Source organism: Dysidea avara, chromosome 5 (assembly GCF_963678975.1).
Source record: "Dysidea avara chromosome 5, odDysAvar1.4, whole genome shotgun sequence".
NCBI lineage: Eukaryota > Metazoa > Porifera > Demospongiae > Dictyoceratida > Dysideidae > Dysidea > Dysidea avara.
In genome coordinates this window covers 7,891,135-7,910,114 of record NC_089276.1, presented here as the reverse complement: position 1 = coordinate 7,910,114, position 18,980 = coordinate 7,891,135, and the positions used below count along the sequence as shown (strand labels likewise).

The 18,980-nt window shown below is 38.0% G+C and overlaps 1 protein-coding gene across 1 annotated transcript in view; it reads right to left on the bottom strand.

The window, feature by feature from the left end:
• LOC136255605 (uncharacterized) overlaps positions 1 to 18,980 on the bottom strand; it is a 129,947-nt gene that overhangs the window by 62,470 nt on the left and 48,497 nt on the right. Inside the window, exons 11-13 of the mRNA XM_066048407.1 lie at positions 12,977 to 13,315; positions 11,876 to 12,262; positions 11,522 to 11,812 (exon numbers count right to left, since the gene is read on the bottom strand). Of these exons, the coding sequence (XP_065904479.1) occupies positions 11,522 to 11,812; positions 11,876 to 12,262; positions 12,977 to 13,315 (1,017 nt within the window). The remainder of the gene's footprint in view (positions 1 to 11,521; positions 11,813 to 11,875; positions 12,263 to 12,976; positions 13,316 to 18,980) is intronic.

Genomic DNA, 18,980 nt, shown 5'->3' with positions numbered 1-18,980 from the left:
TTCAGCTACAAAGAAACCATCATGTAGAGAAATCAGCTGCAAACAAATCATCTGTAGAGAGTTCAGTTACAAACAAATCTCCCTGTAGAGAGATCAGCTAGAAGAAATTATGTTGTAGAGAGTTCAGCTACAAACAAATCACCCTGTAGAAAGATTAGCTAGAAGGAGTCACCTTGTAGAGAGTTCAGTTACAAAGAAACCATCATGTAGAGAGTTCAGCTACAAACTAGTGACCTTGTAGAGACATCAGCTAAAAGAAATTGCCTTGTAGAGAGTTCAGCTACAAAGAAACCATCATGTAGAGAGTTCAGCTGCAAACAAATCACCTGTAGAGAGTTCAGCTACAAACAAATCTCCCTGTAGAGACATCAGCTAGAAGAAGTTTCCTTGTAGAGAGTTCAGCTACAAACAAATCATCCTGTAGAAAGATCAGCTAGAAGAAGTTTCCTTGTGGAGAGTTCAGCTACAAAGAAACCATCATGTAGAGAGTTCAGCTGCAAACAAATCACCTGTAGAGAGTTAAGCTACAAACAAATCTCCCTGTAGAGAGATCAGCTAGAAGAAGTTACGTTGTAGAGAGTTCAGCTACAAAGAAACCATCCTGTAGAGAGTTCAGCTGCAAACAAATCACCTGTAGAGAGTTCAGCTACAAACAAATCTCCCTGTAGAGAGATCAGCTAGAAGAAATTCCTTGTGGAGAGTTCAGCTACAAACAAATCACCCTGTAGAAAGATCAGCTAGAAGAAGTCACCTTGTAGAGAGTTCAGTTACAAAGAAACCACCATATAGAGAGTTCAGCTACAAACTAGTGACCTTGTAGAGACATCAGTTACCTTGTAGAGAGTTCTGTTACAAAGAAACCATCATGTAGAGTTCAGCTGCAAACAAATCACCTGTAGAGTTCAGCTACAAACAAATCTCCCTGTAGAAAGATCAGCTAGAAGAAGTCACCTTGTAGAGAGTTCAGCTACAAAGAAAGCATCATGTAGAGAGTTCAGCTGCAAAGAAATCACCTGTAGAGAGTTCAGCTACAAACAAATCTCCCTGTAGAGAGATCAGCTAGAAGAAGTCACCTTGTAGAGAGTTCAGCTGCAAAGAAATCACCCTGTAGAAAATTCAGCCACAAACAAATTGCCCTGTAGAAAGATCAGTTAGAAGAAGTTACCTTGTAGAGAGTTCAGATACAAAGAAACCATTCTGTAAAGAGCTCAGCTGCAAACAAATCACCTGCACAGAATTCAGCTACAAACAAATCACCCTGTAGAGAGATCAGCTAAAAGAAGTTACCTTGTAGATAGTTCAGCTACAAACAAATCACCCTGTAGATAGATCAGCTAAAAGAAGTTACCTTGTAGATAGTTCAGCTACAAACAAATCACCCTGTAGATAGATCAGCTAGAAGAAGTTACCTTGTAGATTGTTCAGCTACACCCTGTAGAGAGAGCAGCAAGAAGAAGTCACCTTGTAGAGTGTTCAGTTACAAAGAAACCACCACGGAGTGTTCTGTGATATATAAATGTATTATATATATAATTTGTACATTTACTCATAAAATCAGAAATATTTAAAGTACATCTGCTTCACCTTTTCTTCTTCCTGTGGTAAAGAAAAAAAAGACAGGTTAAAAAAGTACCAAAGCTGGCCATAGGCCGGCTTTGGGGTATACAAATACAAAAAGAAATGAAATCTAATCCAAAACAGCCAAGCTGTAAAAAGAGTGTGGCCCTCAAAAAGGCTATGGTGAAAAAAGATGTGAAATCCAAGGTGGCGGCCAAGAAATGGCTGTGATGGTAGGTTAATGGTAAAAAATTTAATAACGGCAATTTAGGTGAATTTTTTGCCAAGACCAAGTGGCACAAAAATTCACCTGAATTGTCGTTATTAAAATTTTTACCATTAACCTACCATCACAGTCATTTCTAGGCCACCACCTTGGATTTCACATCTTTTTTCACCATAGCCTTTTTGAGGACCGCACTCTTTTTTTACAGCTTGGCTGTTTTGGATTAGATGATAATTCCACTAATAGTTGGCACACTGTCAATTAGTACTGCTACATTTAACCCCATTAGTAGAGCAGGTTGGAAACGCAATAAGCGCTACAAAAAAATTTCATGTTAATTGAATTTTTGAGATTGTAAGGTGGGCGCAGCAGCATTGGATGCTGGCCGTGATTCTCATTTCTAACCGTCTTGGTAGTGGCCAATTGTTCCTATCGTTCATCTGGAAGCTTTCTTCATCTTTCTAGTCTTGCGTGATCCCCGACTAGGGTGCACTCCACTGCAGTCTTAGTGAAATATGCTGCATAGTATGACTTCTCAGGTTTTTATTCATACCGTTTTCTCAAGTGGGACTCCTCTATCTATCTTTCTAGCTCGTCAACAAAGACATTTACTGCATCCATGGCCTGGCGTGAGATCTCATGTGATTTATACATAGCACAAGTTAAACAAAATAACCTACTCAGTGGGGCTTATCGTGCCAATGTCATGTACTGGTCATATTTCATCAATTAGGAGATATTTCAGCATCCAAGGAGGTCCAGTAGGCTTTTCAATGCAAAACCATTGGGCTCACATGCATGCTTCCAACTTCCTCTGGAGCGGATTAGTAAAAAAAAATGGACATTTCGCACACTTTGTGATACCATTATGAAACTTTCCACACAAATAGTACTCCTGATGACATTCATTTTTTGATATAGTGCCACTGCAAATTTTGCCTTTGGTAACCTTTACAATTGTTTTTATTCTGAATTTATTTGCGCTTGGGTTATAACTTACCATTGGGCAGTAAACTGCACAGAATTTCATGGTTAATATAAATTACTATAACTTAAGAATGCAATTACCTATTGACTTCTTTCAGCAAGACCTTTGATATGAAACCATGTTTTAACAGTGTAAAATAATGCCTCAAGGAGATAAAGGCAATAATGATGAATTTTCAATACAAAATGGTTGCAAAGGTCACCAAAGGTCAAATCTGCAACAGCACTATATCAATAAATAAATGAATCTAACAATTAATGTGGAAATTTTCATACTTGTATCACATATGATGAAATGTTTGCACTATGCCACTATGTTACAATGGACTTTCGTTATCATAAACTCTGTAACTGCTTCATGTGGTATGGTTAAGGGTGTGCGTATCAGTATTTAGGCCTAAAAATTCGGCAAGTGTTATTTACTCTTGCATAAAAATATATTGGCCATCATCGCACAGTGCTATATATGCAACACATTGCACACGATTACATGGATTTCCTGTCTTCACTGCATTAACCCCCCACATTACACCTATTTACCCCCATATATTGTACAATCTGAGACCAGAATATACGAATAGTTGCAACAGTCTCATCTACTGTTCGCTGTCCGTGGCCTAGTTAGTTCATGATTCCACTTCGATACTTCATTGCCTACTCTTGGATTTCTAAGTCCATAGAAAGGTATTGCCTTTCCTGCCAATATGGTATTTACTATCTGGAACTCAGGTTCTTGAATCCTCTATTACATCATCATGCACAGTACTTTATTCTTAAAGGCAATGTCCAATCTCTGTCTTGCTATTAATGCAGGGATTAGTGTTCTTGTAATAGGTGGGTAGTGTGGGGTTCCTAGGTATGTGCAGCCTGGCAGGAAAGGCTGTAGCCTTTCTATGGCCTTAGCAATCCTTGTGGCTTTAAAACCCCCAGGTATTTCACCCCAAGCCTCTGTAATTGGGAGCCAAAATTTGTGGCTGATCATATCACTGATCCTATTGCAAAATCATATAGGAGAACCATGGAACCCTGCACACCTACCAAAACAACCACTATCATTGACAGTGGTTTGACAAAGTCAGCTTGAAACAAATGGCTGATTGCCCATGGTTCTATTATTTAATGACCAACATTAAAAGTTTAACTTGTTAAATTGGGAGGGAGATAACTTGCATGTGTTTATTTTGTGCAGTAACATTGTAGCTAGCAAGCATTAGAGAGTATATGCACCATGTATATAGCACACCTGCATCATAGCACACTATATGCAGTATAGAACAGTAGGTATTAATTGGAAAACATTATGAATGCATGCGGGAGGAAAATACTGCATGTATGGGCTATTCCAAATGTGCACCTGGGTGGAATAAAAGTCAGTCCCTCCCAAAGCCCACCACTAGGACTAGGAGACTATATTGGAAATAAGTACATACAAACCAATTACATTAACGTTGCTATATAACAATGATATCAAAATAACAAATTTTATTATAGAGAGGGCAACAACTTTATGGTATGGGATTGTTGGGATATTCTATCAGGGGAGGATATGTACAGACATTGAAGGAAGTCTTGTGTGGTAGACTTGAGTCCAGTGTTCCCCCATACCTCTTCCATCTCTTAGGGTGCGATAGTATAGGATTATTAGGATGGCCTTAGAAATCTCTGTAGTTTCAAAGTTGGTGTCGCGATCTCGACAGGAATTTCCCCGATCAAGCCTGTTATCTATATCTTCTTGTCTATTGCCAGCATATATTTCTTCTCTTATTCTTACACACACTGTCATACACTCTGATTCTCCCTTTTCCTAACAATACAACTCTGCTTTTATACTAGTTACTGTTTACAAAGAATATTCTAGAATAAGCTGACTAAGTACAAAGTAAAAATTTATGCTATGTACTGTTCTGCTGAGTCATTGCTGACATGTGCAGGGCATGATTGTTCATGTTGTTGGGCCTGATCATTCACATCAGTATGCCAGAAGGCAAGTTATTTCGCGTATCCGCGACAGTTGGGAACCCCAATGTATTTCGTCCCCAAGCCTCATGCAATCGGGAGCCACAATTTGTGGCTAATCAATCACATAAGAGAACCATGGAATCCTGCACACCTACGAAAACAACTACCATCATTGGACGGTGGTTGACAAGTGAGCAATATCAGCTTGAAATAAATGGCTGATTGTTCGTGGTTCTATTATTTCACAACCAACATTAAGTGCTACTACTGTAAGATCAAGACACACGATAGTGTGTCGTGCGGCCCAAGAAGCCGGCGTGCCACACCGTGGGTACATTGACAGGAAGAAAGAAAACGTCATTTTCACACCTTTGTATCTCGGTGATACCTTATCCGATGGGAACCAAATTTGCAGTAGAGTTGTCTGCCAGCTAGGGTAGTCCACATTCCAAATTTGAGGGAAATCGTTCAAGCCATTTCCAAGTTACAAACAGCCAAAGTTTTTTTTTCTTTCTTGGTGTTTTCGCACACTTGCAAAAATTGCTATAAAACGCAAACACGTATGCCGATCGCCTAGAAATTTGGCACACAGAAAGGCAGTCTAAAGGCGAATTCTAGTAACAAATTTGGTTCAAATCCGATGAACGGTTAAGGATTTATGACCAATTATTCACATAAAAAAGATCGATTTTTTGTCACATCCACAGGATAAACCGCTTCATGGAATGAGTTGAAAATCGTTTTGTGGATAGACCAACCATTGTAGGAGTGCCTTTTGGTGGTTTGAAAGCAATCAAAATAAAGATCATGGAGATATGACACAAAACCGAAGATGTGTTACAATTGCGCGATCAAGATTCGTGAATAAAAATACTAATAATTTTCATGCCTACCAGGCAAACCGCTTAAAGCAGTGAGCTGAAAATGAGTATATAGCTGGAATAGTCACTGTAGAAAGTCCTTGCAGTAGTACAGAACAATCAGATTACAAACCACAAAGTTATGATTCAAAAGCCAACTCCGTGTAGCAAATGCGAGATCGTGGTACTCTAATAGAACAGTCACCCTAATAGAGCATTCAGCTAGTTTATGACTTACTCCATTATAGATTTCTATTACACTGCAAGCTATGCTGTAGGGTGTCCAGCAGCAACCAGTTAATATTGTAGACAGTTCAGCTACAAGCAAGTCACCCTGTAGAGAGATCAGCTAGAAGAAGTTACCTTGTAGAGAGTTCAGCTACAAAGAAACCACCATGCAGAGAGTTCATGTACAAACAAATCACCTGTAGAGAGTTCAGCTAGAAACAAATCACCCTGTAGAGAGATCAGCTAGAAGAGGTCACTTGTAGAGAGTTCAGCTACAAAGAAACCACCATGTAGACAGTTCAGCTGCAAACTAATCACCTGTAGAGAGTTCAGCTACAAACAAGTCACCATGTAGAGAGATCAGCTAGAAGAAGTTACTTTGCAGAGAGTTCAGCTACAAAGAAACCATCATGTAGAGAGTTTAGCTGCAAACAAATTACCCCGTAGAGAGATCAGCTAGAAGAAGTTACTTTGTAGAGAGTTCAGCTACAAAGAAACCATCATGTAGAGAGTTCAGCTGCAAACAAATCACCCTGTAGAGAGTTCAGCTACGAAAAGAACACCCTGTAGAGAGTTCAGCTAGAAGTAGTCACCTTGTAGAGAGATCAGCTACAAAGAAACCAAGATGTAGAGAGTTCAGCTGCAAACAAATCACCCTGTAGAGAATTCAGCTACAAACAAATCGCCTTGTAGAGAGATCAGTTAGAAAAAGTTACCTTGTAGAGAGTTCAGCTACAAAGAAACCATCATGTAGATAGTTCAACTGCAAAGAAATCACCCTGTAGAGAGTTCAGCTACGAAAACTTCACCCTGTAGAGAGTTCAGCTAGACCAAGTCACCTTGTAAAGAGTTCAGCTACAAGGAAACCATCATGTAAAAAGTTCAACTGCAAACAAATCACCCTGTAGAGAATTCAGCTACACGCGAATCGCTCTGTAGAAAGATCAGCTAGAAGAAGTTATCTTGTAGAGAGTTCAGTTACAAAGAAATCATCATATACAGGGTTCAGCTGCAAACAAATCACTCTGCAGAGAGATCAGCTAGAAGAAGTCACCTTGTAGAGAGTTCAGCTATAAAGAAACCATCATGTAGAGAGTTCAGCTGAAAACAAATCACCCTGTAGAGAATTCAACTACAAACAAATCACCCTGCAGATAGTTCAGGCACAAACAAGTCACCCTGTAGAGAGATCAGCTAGAAACCAGTGACCTGTAGAGAGTTCAGCTACAAAAACAAATCACCCTTTAGGGAGATAAGCCAGACAAAGTAACCCTGTAGAGAGATCAGATAGAAACAAATCACACTATGGAGAGTTCAGCTACAAAGAAACCATCCTGTAGAGAGTTCATCTACAAGCAAATCACCCTGTAGAGACTTCAGTTACATTTCAAGTAACCCAGTAGAGAGGACAGCTGCAAACAAGTTATCCATAGGCAATAATTGATATGTAATAAATATATGTATTATATAATTTGTATATTTACTGATAAAATTAGAAATAGTTAAAGTATTTAAAATCTTCTTCATCTCTTTCTTATTTCTGTGGTAAAGAAAAAAGATAGGTTAAAAAAGCCCCAAATCCGGCCATAGTTCGGCTTTGGGATATACAAATACAAAAAGAAGTGAAATCTAATCCAAAACAGCCAAGCTGTAAAAAAAGAGTGCGGCCCTCAAAAAGACTATGGTGAAAAAAGATGCAAAATCCAAGGTGGCGGACAAGAAATGGCTGTGATGGTACGTTAATGGTAAAAATTTTAATAACGACAATTCAGGTGAATTTTGTTCCAAGACCAAGTGGCACCAAATTCACCTGAATTGTCATTATTAAAAGTTTTACCATTAACCTACCATCACAGCCATTTCTTGGCCGCCACCTTGGATTTCACATCTTCTTTAACCATAGCCTTTTTGAGGGCTGCATTCTTTTTTTACAGCTTGGCTGTTTTGGATTAGATACAGTATATCTTTGCAGAAGAATGAATACCGATCTTTTAAAAAAATGCACAAACCCAAAATTTACTTTGCCTTATAGCCGGTAGTTGCAAGGCTGTAGGCTAAACAATACGTCATACGACCACCATATTACCCGACAATAGCAAACTCATCATTGGCATGTGTCTTGAAATTCCGACAAGTGTCCATCTTCTGCGCCTTGTCTTTCTTTTTATTTTTAATTATGCTGGTCATCATCTTCTTCATGCAACGAAACCATATCAAGGTGTTAATTTTTGGTATTGACACTTTCCATATTTACATGCCACAAAATTATTTAATGCAGAAGTAGAAAAAATTCCATTCCGTCCTTCTTATATGGTAAAGGATTTGTCGAGAAATGTGTTATTTTGGAAAATTTTAAGGAGGCCGAGTCTTTATTACTCCTCTTCATATTAAATTGAAATGGTATTTTTATTTATGTATGCAATTTTGTGATCCTGTATAGACACTGTACTCACATAAATAATACTAAATTATTAATTTAAAAATGAAGTAGGGATGCAAGCAATAAAAAGTAACGAAACAAAAGATGAATGATGTTATTACTGTGAGAAAATCCCTACATTGGCATGTTATAACGATTATTTTGTTCAATATCAAAGTATGGATTTTCCCACTGAGCTATGCTGTATTACCATCATTCATCTCTTAAGAATTAAACATTAACTAGTATACCTGCAGGTGTACGCGACCTCCCTTGTTTCCTTACTTTTTTTCTATGATCCCTAATCAAACTTAAAATTTTTAATTTTTACAAATATATTTGTTACAAATAAGAAAAACAAAGAAAAACAAACAAAATAACTACACTGGTAAAAAATCACAGATGTCGAAGCTCTACCCAAGCTATTGGACATCCAGAACTATTCGCAGTATGGGAGCTGAACCAAGTAGTGCAATTTAACGTAGAAGTTCAACTATGGTATTTTGTCTCAATTTACAACTTTTGTACATTGCATTGAACCATCAAAAATCAACAAGACAAACTACTGCTACAATATGACAATAACCTTATAATAAAGTGGACTCCAGAAACTAAATACATAGTTTATACAAGTATAGTGAGACCACTCTTAGAGCAGCAGTGTTGGACCCCTACTTACAGAAAGACATGAGATGGTATAATAACGTGCTGCGTGTTGGGTGAAATTGGATTACACATACAACAGCAGTGTTTCAACTATCTTACAATGGTGTTTGGTGATATATAACAAGACTAAAATTATTCTATGACATTGTTTACTCATTATCAGTTCTTGCTATTTTTCAAACACCACTTATTCCACCCACTTTCTCCATTTTGAGATTCCTTTTACTAGAACAAATCATTGAAAATTCACCATTGATTGGAACAATCTAGCCACTGACACTATAGAATCCCAATATCTAAATTTTCTACAGAGTGACTTGTTTGTAGCTGAACTCTCTATATGTGACTGAATTTGACAAAACAAGGCTTCGACGCACAAAGCTTTGTTAGGAGATATGGCGATTTTAAGGAATCATTGTGTAATAACTTCCCAGTGCCTACAGCTGTGCAAACAAAATTTGCACCAATTGTTCATCTGTTCACTAGCTATCACTGAGTGGGTGTATACATTTCGGATACCCAACATCTGCCCTGTTTTGGGCAGCTTTTTTCGAGCGGGTAATAATATCACAGGTGGTAGTAATAGGGTGGGAGGGTGGGGGTGGACGGTGGTCTTAATATAGGGGTATAAAACGAAGCAAGAAGACAATTGGAATCCAGAGGCCAAGTTTGGGCTCTCCATGGCCTTCCATGGCCCTCAAATTACTCCAAATTTACTGAGAACACTATTGGCGAGCTCTCTGTGAGGTCCCAGCTCTCTACACACCATCATCACAAAGCCATGGTCATTTAATGGCGCCAATCTCCCACTCGTGGCTTTGACAGGGTCGGAAGAAAGCTGCTACAGAAACCAGACTTGCCAGTGCTGAAGGAAGTACAGTGTAAAATATGATAGTGTATTAGACCAGCAATCCATTTCTGGTAAAATCGTAAGTTTGATTTTGTGTGTGTGGAAGCCTTGTTATATGAAATCCGGTCACATATGGTGACTTGTAATGTAGGTAGTTGAACTCTCTACAGGGTGACTTTTGTTTGTAGCCAAACTCTCTACATGGTAGCTGAACTCTCCACAGCTAACTATCAAATGTCCTAATAGGGTGACTGCACTATTAGAGTATCTCAATCGAGCTCTGAACTAGTTTTTTCCATCTTGTCTCCTTCAGGCTTAACTGTTAAATCTTCTCTCCTTCACGAGGCTTTTGACCAGTAAGTATCCTATGCCCCCTGAGGACTGCAGATACTACTTTAAGAACACCTGTCCATATTTTTAATCTCTTTTGGACTCTGCCTCTGATACTAAAACACATTAAAGGCTCGTTTATTGTCAGCTTCCTCTTTAGAGTCTGGTGCATGACTTGGTGCTCTCCCTGTACTTTCCTTAAGCTGGATAATGAGTCTTTGAGGATTGCTCTTGGTCTACGTCTTGGTGTTCCCATCGTTGCTGAACAAACGTGTGTTTGTGGTAGTAAAGTTGATGTTTTTTGTACTCAGGTTTGTCTTGCAGGTCATGTTTCACAGCACACTGCAGTGAATGAAACTATTCATCATGCTCTGGTATCTGAAGGTGTACCTGCTGATTTGGAGCCTGTTGGTGTGTGTCGTAAGAGGCCAGATGGCATGTCATTGATTCCTTGGTGGTGGGGCTAACCCTTGCTCTGGAACTTTACCTGTTCAGATACCCTTGCCCCATCTAATTTGTCTACTTCCGTAAGTGGTGCCAGCCGGCTGGTATACTCTTCAGAGTCAGCTAAGATTAGGAAGTATTCTTCTTTAACTTCATCTTTTTACTTCTCTCCTCTGTGTTGAGACCCTGGGTGGTTGGGGATCTTGTGCATGTTCATTAGTGTGGTGGATAGGTTCCCGGATTATGAAGCACCATCATCACAGGACTGAGCAGAGTTTGCTTCTCTGTCCACAGTTTGAGCAAGGCAGGCATTTTTTTTTTTAATTATTGAAATGCTGTATTTGTTTTTATAAAGAAACTTTATTACACGGAGTTGTGTTTTTTACTGTAAATCACTGAAAGGATATTCTATAGTACGGTTTGCCTACAGTACTGTAGGTGGGACAAATAAACAATTTTAACAAAACTCAACTGCGTGATTGTTACTAGCTATTTTTTACATTATATCCCTGTCAGCATGACAGAAGTTTGATATTATTTTACATGAATACTTATATTGGTCATAATTCCATAAAATTAATCTTGATAGAATTTCCATCAAAACTGATACTGAGATTCACTTTAATAACCCTTTACATGTGCCAAATTTCAGATTGATTGGAGTACAGGATTTTTGTGTTTTATGGTGGAGTTTGCAAAGAGTGCAAAAAGTATGAAAACATTTTGCCTGTATCTCGGAGATGGGTGGGACAATTTCTTTCAAATTTATTATGTGGACTCCCTACATAGCAGGCATCTCTATAACAAACTTGGTTCCAATCAGTAAAGGAATCACGAAGCTACATATGTGTGAAAATGAATCATGAAGCTACATTTTCTTTCTTCCTATCAATATACCCACAGTGTGGCATGCTGGCTTCTTGGGCCACACGACACACTACTGTGTGTCCTGATGAACAGTTATTTGCATGAAACCATGTATGCGTAGCACATACCAGTAACAGTTATTGTCTCACTATCACTTCCAATAGGATTAGTGACAGTACATGTGTATGTTCCACTATCACTTGTAGTAACATTGTTAATGGAATAGTCAGCACGGAACACTGCACTAGCATCAGTATGAGTTACTGTAGTGATACCAGTGGACTGTACTATTGGACCACCATCCTTCCTCCATGTGAATGTGTCTGGGGGAGAACCTTGTGAGGTACAGGACAATGTGAGGGAATCACCAACAGCAACTGTTACTGTAGATGATGATGGAGGGTCTATCATTGGAGTAGCTGTGTAGAGAGATATGAAGATGGTTAACAATGAGGTGATGGGATACATATTAAGTGACTCACTTCTTCCACTAAAGTACACACCCAATCTTGTTGTTTGGTTCATCATTGAACTATCCAGTATTACACATGTGTAAACACCTTCTGCAGCAAGAGTCAAGGTTGGTTCACACTGCCACAAATTGATTACTCCAACAAAATTCATGAGACCTGCTATACGTGATTGTATAACATTGACAACAGGATCTTCACATAGTCCATAAGGTAGTGGAGCTCCATTAAAGTACCATATACCCAGTGCAGAATTATCATCACTATTAGTAGGTCCTAGTCCAGACACACAACGAGCAACCAGACCATTATCTGTAGCTCTAATAACTGAGTAATCAGTGAGGAGATTACCAGTAACAATTTGACTATTACCAATCAATACTCCAGTCATGGCTATTCCTAATAGGTAGAAAAGTACATATAATGTACCAAGCATGGCATTGGTATAAAGCACACTATGTAACACAACTCAACATTACAGCATACACAGTGGTAGAAAAACATGTACAAGAACAATTTCAAGCTGTAAAATAAATTTTACTATTTTGAAAAACTACTATAGTATGACTGTGCCATCAACCACAATGAAACTTCTTGCTTCTATATCACTAAACGTTTATATTGCCAATGTACAAATATTCTGCTGGACCCAAAGTTGCCACTAAATACCATTTAAAAGGTCCAGTACACAAATTTATAGCACACTGAAGTCATTTGTCAAATGTACAGTCCAGTAAGGTGTTGATGTGAATTAACACAAAAGAAGATGCTAAAAGTAAACAGCATAGAGGCTAGTTAAATTACAGAAGTCTACAATCTTATAGTACATAGGACATACACATTATATCACCAAAGTATTTTATCTACAAACAAGATTTGAAATCCCATTTGCTACACTCCACAGCCCTCCTTATATTAAATCTTCTCCCTTCATATTAACAATTTCTTTTGATGCTGGCTGTGTGAGGGATAAAACGTTGGTGTGCCCAATTTACCCTACCACTTGAAATTATGACTATGCCACTGACATCAACCTGTTAATTCCACACCTCCTAAGTCCTGGAACCTTCTTTCTACAGTACGTATCTTTGTAGTTTGCACACATTCACATACCTGATATACGAAGTGTTAATGGTCCACTGGTATAGTCAACACCACCAATGGTTACAGTACAAGTGATGGTACCAGCATCCTTTGCAGTTAAATCATTACCAGTTACACTTTGTGTTGTCTGACCAGTAGGAAAACATGTTGGATTACCACTATTATGATCAGGATGAGTGTAACATCCTGTAGTGTCCCACTGGTAGTTGGTCACTGTAGGTCTTGACCCATCACTTGATGTCACCATACATGTCAGAGTTACACTACTCAATATGGGATAGTCAAATGTGTTAGTAGATCCACTAACTGCTGTACCAGCTGGATTACTGACTATGGTAACTGTAAGATCTGGAAACAAGTACACAGTACTCATAAAATTGTGATGTAATGCTTTAATAGTTTACACACTAACTCCTTCTATAAGTATATGTCATACAGTGGGGAAGGACATTGGGTATTACCCAACTTAGCTAGATTTCACTATATCTTTACAGACTGAAAGTAATCATCTGTGATAACATTCTAGGAAACTTGCAACTAATATCCACTGTCAGCGAGTTTAATAAAGCCGTATGCAGTACATGAGTTTTAAACAGGAGTGCAATTTACAGTAACAATTCACCTGCGCCACTGTGTGCATGCATGTATGCCAATGAGAAGTAGATATGGTACCGCCCAAGTGTAACGTCACACTTGCTTGCACGCGTGAAATTAAAAGTCATTTAAAGGGGGAGTGGCACCTGTTTCACTTGCGAGCCTTCATCTGTTGTTTCGAGGGATGAAGACTTGTGATCGAAAAAGGTGTCACACCTACTTTTTAGCAAGTTTTTTTAATCGCGCGTAATTGCATGCATGCAAGCGAGTGTAACATTACGCGAGAGTGGTACCGTAAAATAGTGTTGTTCTTGACATTCACAGTTCTCTTGTATGGTGATTCTGAAATAATAGAGGACTTTCAGTGGCATACAATGTCCCACTAGCTCAACCATAGAACTTTAGAGTGACAGCCCACAGATAAGACCATCATCCAACCCATAAAGCTACATATATCCATGCAAAAATGGCCAAGCTGTATAAAAAGGGTGCGGCCTTCAAAATAATCAAAGGTGATGGCCATGAAATGGCTGCAATGATGTTAATGATAAATTTTAAATTTATTATCATTAACATCATTTCATGGCCGCCACTTTGATTTCACAACTTTTTTTACAGCTTGGTTGTTTTTGCATGGAATTCACTTCTTTTTGTATTTTAAATATCCCAAAGCCAACCATAAGCAAACTGGCTTTGAAGGCTTGTTTTTACACAAATCATTGTTCTTATCTACAGATACAATGATAACAAAGTAGTGTTCTACCAATACAGAAAAATTCTACCAAAGTCAAAAGATCTATGCAACAACCAATTAATATTGACAATTACTTTATAATTTTGTGCTTGCTTGTTCATGGCTATGGCTATAGAGTTGCATGATAGTCCCTGTATTTATTTGCAATAGTGTTTTATAACAAAGTAAATTCCGGTATACAGGCTGTACATGATTGTACTATTTGTCTTTTAGGATTTTTCATTTGCAGTGACTGTTCTATTAGAGTAACTCAATTTTTCATGCAAAGAGTGATAAGTTGCAGTTGCTCAACTTTTAACAAAGCAAAATTCTGCACATTTTTATGCTAGAATATTCCTGTTGTCACAAGCTTTGCTAGCATATAGTACTTATTATGATGATAGCAATGATGACGATTTGCATGAGTAGTTCTTAATCATAGTGTACTATCCCACTGATCAGTACAAAAATGGCTATAACATTGGCTCAATTAAATGAAAACTAGAGAAGTTACAATAGTATTGCATTGCAGAGTTTATTTCATTACTTTTGTAATACTCTAATAGAGCACACATTTTTTTCTTGAGGATTTCTAATAAAACACACATGCAATGCTCTAGATTTTCCATTGGTAGATCTATGAAATTACGTATGAACTTTTACTATTGAGTAGATTTTAGCTAGGATTTTCATTAATTAAGTGAGATGAACAGCAGTGATAGCAGCAGCCCAGTGATTAAGGATTTGGGTGTTCAGTATGGAGGTCCCTGGTGCATACATTTTTCATGCACCCTTTTACTTTTGGTGACTGTTCTATTAGAGTATCTTGACACGATTTACAGTTGTTTGGTTTTTGCTTTGTAATTCTATAACTATCAATGTGATTTATTTTAAGCCACAAAAGGTTTGAGCTATGATGGTTAACCTATACACATATTGATTTTTAAGTTATTCTCATAAGCGGTTCACCCTGTAGACGTTGGTCTTTTTTATCCCTTAAGCCAGCATACATTTTAAAAAGCATAAGCACTGAAAATGCATTGTCCGGTAAACTGGATTTTATGCATGCCTTTTAAAACAAACTCCTATAGTACAAGAACTGTTAAAGTTATCTAAATTCTACAAACACCCTTTTACTCACTGTTAAATTTTGGTTTAAATGGTCCCATCCATCCTTTGTTGCATCCCTCCAACCCAGAACTTCACGCTGTGTCTAACAATTACAAAAGAAGTATCTCTTTGTCTTCGCTCTTCGCATAATGATGGATAAAAGGCCATAACTTGGCTGTACTTTGTCCTATTGACTTTCTCTTGACACCATGCTGCTCATCAGATGATGGCATAAGAGTGGTGTTCAACCAAGTAACAACTAACAAGGCTATTTGTGAGGGTTCAGATAGGCAATAAAACTTATTAGAGTATTCAAGTAAACACCAAGTTACATGGAGTTAGAAACTCTTTGTTTGGTTGCAGTAGACCCAAGGATGTGCAAATTATGGCCATTTGTTTATGTCACGTCAAAGCGATTGTACGCAATTGATTTTTCTTCACGAATTTTGCCTTTGTATGCAGTGAAGAAAGGTGATAGAAGGACAAACTTACCCAGTAAATGATTTCCCTATCCATGGCCAACACAATGGTGAAAATTGCAGCCCAGTACGTCAATCTGTTCGTAAGTTACAATCACTTTAGTAAACGCCTGTAATTTATTTTCCCTATACTTGCTATACAAATCGATTTTTCTGTTGTTGCTACTTTGTAGGGCTGTAACTCTGAAAGTTATTGCCACATGAGGCTGAAACTTTGCGAGAAGGTACACTTGGCTAAGTAGATTACAAATATTTAATAAACAGGAATTCCAAAAATGTGCTATTGTGTCAGGTTTTTGCAGATCCGATCACATATAACATCTTTAAACAGGCTGTAGGACTAGGTGTCTTACAAACTTCAACACTTGTGTTATAAAGCCTTAAAATGAAAATAATGTCCATTTGGTTTAACAAGGGGTACTTTGAGATAATAAGTCACTCTCTAAAGTTCCTATGGATACAAATACATGAAATTAACAAGGAGAAAACATCCTGACAACCTGCCAGACTCCTTTAAGCATTTAAACATAAAATGGATGACTGCAGGTTTGAGCTTCTCGGGTCCAGTCATGGATTTTTTTCTCAATTAACTTTTAAAACATAACGTAAATATGAAATGTATACATTGTATGTAAATGATACACAGCAAGGTAATGGGGCTGTTAGTTATGAAATTTGACACAAATTTTAGTAATTGAAGGCCTCAACCAAAATTAATTAAAAGTATAGATTTTCATTTTGATGCATACACAGATACCATGTGATTTATTAAATGGCCAACGAACACAGTGACAATACGAAGGTGTGAAAGAAAATGAAATGGTTCAACACTTCGTAGCGGATAAGATCCTTGTTGTATGTCAAAACTTTCTTTTTTCACCATAGTCTTTTTGAGGGCCACTCTTTTTTTTACAGTTTGGCTGTTTTGGATTAGATTTCACTTCTTTTTGTATTTGCATACCCCAAAGCCGGCCTATGGCCAGCTTTGGGGCTTTTTAAACCTATCTTTTTTTTCTTTTCTACAGGAAGAAGATGAAGCAGATGAATACTTTAAATATTTCTGATTTTATCCATAAATGTACAAATTATATATATAATACATATATTTATTACAGAACTCTACATGGTGGTTTCTTTGTAACTGAACACTCTACAAGGTGACTTCTTCTAGCTGATCTCTCTACAGGGTGAATTGTTTGTAGCTGAACGATCTACAAGGTAACTTCTTCTAGCTGATCTCTCTACAGGGTGATTTGTTTGTAGCTGAACTATCTACAAGGTAACTTTTTCTAGCTGATCTTTCTACAGGGTGATTTGTTTGCAGCTGAACTCTCTACGAGGTAACTTCTTTTAGCTGATCTCTCTACAGGATCACTGTTTCTAGCTGATCTCTCTACAGGGTAAATTTTTTCTAGCTGAACTCTCTACAGGGTGGTTTGTTTGCAGCTGAACTCTATACATGGTGGTTTCTTTGTAACTGAACTCTCTACAAGGTGACCTCTTCTAGCTGATCTCTCTACAGGGTGATTTGTTTGTAGCTGAACTCTCTACAAGGTAACTTCTTCTAGCTGATCTCTCTACAGGATCACTTGTTTGTAGCTGAATTCTGTACAGGTGATTTGTTTGCAGCTGAACTCTCTACATGATGGCTTCTTTGTAGCTGAACTCTCTACAAGGTAACTTCTTCTAGCTGATCTCTCTACAGGGTGATTTGTTTGTAGCTGAACTCTCCACAAGGTAATTTCTTCTAGTTGATCTCTGTACAGGGTGAATTGTTTGTAGCTGAACTCTCTACAAGGTAACTTCTTCTAGCTCATCTCTATAATTTGTTTGTAGCTGAACTCTCTACAGGTGATTTGTTCGTGGCTAAACTCTCTACATGATGGTTTCTTTGTAGCTGAACTTTCTACAAAGTAACTTCTTCTAGGTGATCTCTCTACAGGGTGATTTGTTTGTAGCTGAATTTTTTACAGGGTGATTTGTTTGCAGCTGAACTCTCTACATGGTGGTTTCTTTGTAGCTGAACTCTCTACAAGGTGACTTCTTCTAGCTGATCTTTCTACAGGGTGATTTGTTTGTAGCTGAACTATCTACAAGGTGACTTCTTCTAGCTGATCTTTCTACAGGGTGATTTGTTTGTAGCTGAACTATCTACAAGGTAACTTCTTTTAGCTGATCTCTCTACAGGGTGATTTGTTTGTAGCTGAATTCTGTATAGGTGATTTGTTTGCAGCTGAGCTCTTTACAGAATGGTTTCTTTGTAGCTGAATTTTCTACAAGGTAACTTCTTCTAGCTGATATCTTTCCAGGGCTAGTTTGTAGCTGAATTCTCTACATGGTAGTTCCTTTGTAACTGAACTCTCTACAAGGTAACTTCTTCTAGCTGATCTTTCTACAGGGTGATTTGTTTGTAGCTGAACTCTCTACAAGGTAACTTCTACTAGCTGATGTCTCTACAAGATCACTAGTTTGTAGCTGAACTCTCTACATGGTGGTTTCTTTGTAACTGAACTCCCTACAAGGTGACTTCTTCTAGCTGATCTTTCTACAGGGTGATTTGTTTGTAGTTGAGGAAACTTCTTCTAGCTTATCTCTCTACAGGGAGATTTGTTTGTAGCTGAACTCTCTACAGGTGATTTGTTTGCAGCTGAATTCTCTACATGATGGTTTCTTTGTAGCTGAACTCTCTACAAGGTAACTTCTTCTAGCTGATCTCTCTACAGGGCGATTTGTTAGTAGCTGAACTCTCTACATGGTGGTTTCTTTGTAGCTAAACTCTACAAGGTGATTTCTTCTAGCTGAACTATCTCTTTCCGTAGTTGAACTCCATACAAGGTAACTTCTTCTAGCTGATCTTTCTACAGGGTGGTTTGTTTGTAGCTGATCTCTCTACAGGGTGACTTGTTTGTAGCTGATCTCTATACAGGTTACTTGTTTCTAGCTGATCTTTTGAATTCTCTTCAGGGTGACTGCTCTATTAGGATGATTGCTCTATTAGAGTATCTCGATCTTGCACTTGCTATAGTGCGGGACATCATAACTTTCCAAAAATGCGACATGCTGTATAACTTAACCGATCGCTGCGCATGCTTGTAAA